The sequence below is a fragment of the Sinocyclocheilus rhinocerous genome, unplaced genomic scaffold, assembly GCF_001515625.1.
Source record: "Sinocyclocheilus rhinocerous isolate Xijiao unplaced genomic scaffold, SAMN03320098_v1.1 scaffold281, whole genome shotgun sequence".
Lineage (NCBI taxonomy): Eukaryota > Metazoa > Chordata > Actinopteri > Cypriniformes > Cyprinidae > Sinocyclocheilus > Sinocyclocheilus rhinocerous.
The window spans coordinates 248588-249178 of record NW_015623191.1 but is presented as its reverse complement, the minus strand read 5'-3'; the positions used below and the strand labels follow the sequence as shown (position 1 = coordinate 249178).

Here is a 591-nt window from a genome sequence, read left to right as displayed (position 1 = left end):
TGTTAACAAGCACAACTTTTGATTTTAATAATGCATTAGTGAATGCTGTAGAAGTATTGTTCATTCTTATGAACTTCATGTTAAGTAAAATATTGTATAGTATAGTAACCCTGTTTTATGAATGTTTTGCCATAACACGATAAAAATATTTATCATTATAGTAATACCAGGCATTTTTTTTATTACTTGTATTTTTTTTACTCTATTAGACTTGTGAAGAGACGATGCTTTGCTGTCGTTTTGTAGTTGTGGCAATAAATGCTCTCTTTAGAATAGAGGAGAGTTTCGTCTGCTCGAGGATTATTAATATACTGTAACCGCTTTGTTTTCAGGGTCACTCTGGCTGCGTCAACTGTCTGGAGTGGAACGAGAGAGGAGAGTAAGTTCAGAGTGCTTCACGTCTCCGTGTCTCTTCATAAACTCACTGGGTTTGTTCTTTCCAGCCTCCTGGCCTCAGGTTCGGATGACCAGCACGCCATCGTCTGGGATCCCTTCCGGCACACCAAGCTCATCACTATGCACACGGGACACGCAGCCAACATCTTCTCCGTGAAGGTGAAGGCCATGTCTGCATCTAGTAAACATGCATGA

The 591-nt window shown here is 40.3% G+C and overlaps 1 protein-coding gene across 1 annotated transcript in view; it reads left to right on the top strand.

The window, feature by feature from the left end:
* Positions 1 to 332: 332 nt before the first annotated feature.
* Positions 333 to 591, top strand: part of LOC107738793 (WD and tetratricopeptide repeats protein 1-like) — a gene marked incomplete at its 5' end in the record, with an annotated part of 5688 nt that continues 5429 nt past the window's right edge. Inside the window, 2 exons of the mRNA XM_016550682.1 lie at positions 333 to 379; positions 444 to 555. Coding sequence (XP_016406168.1) covers positions 333 to 379; positions 444 to 555 — 159 coding nt within the window. The remainder of the gene's footprint in view (positions 380 to 443; positions 556 to 591) is intronic.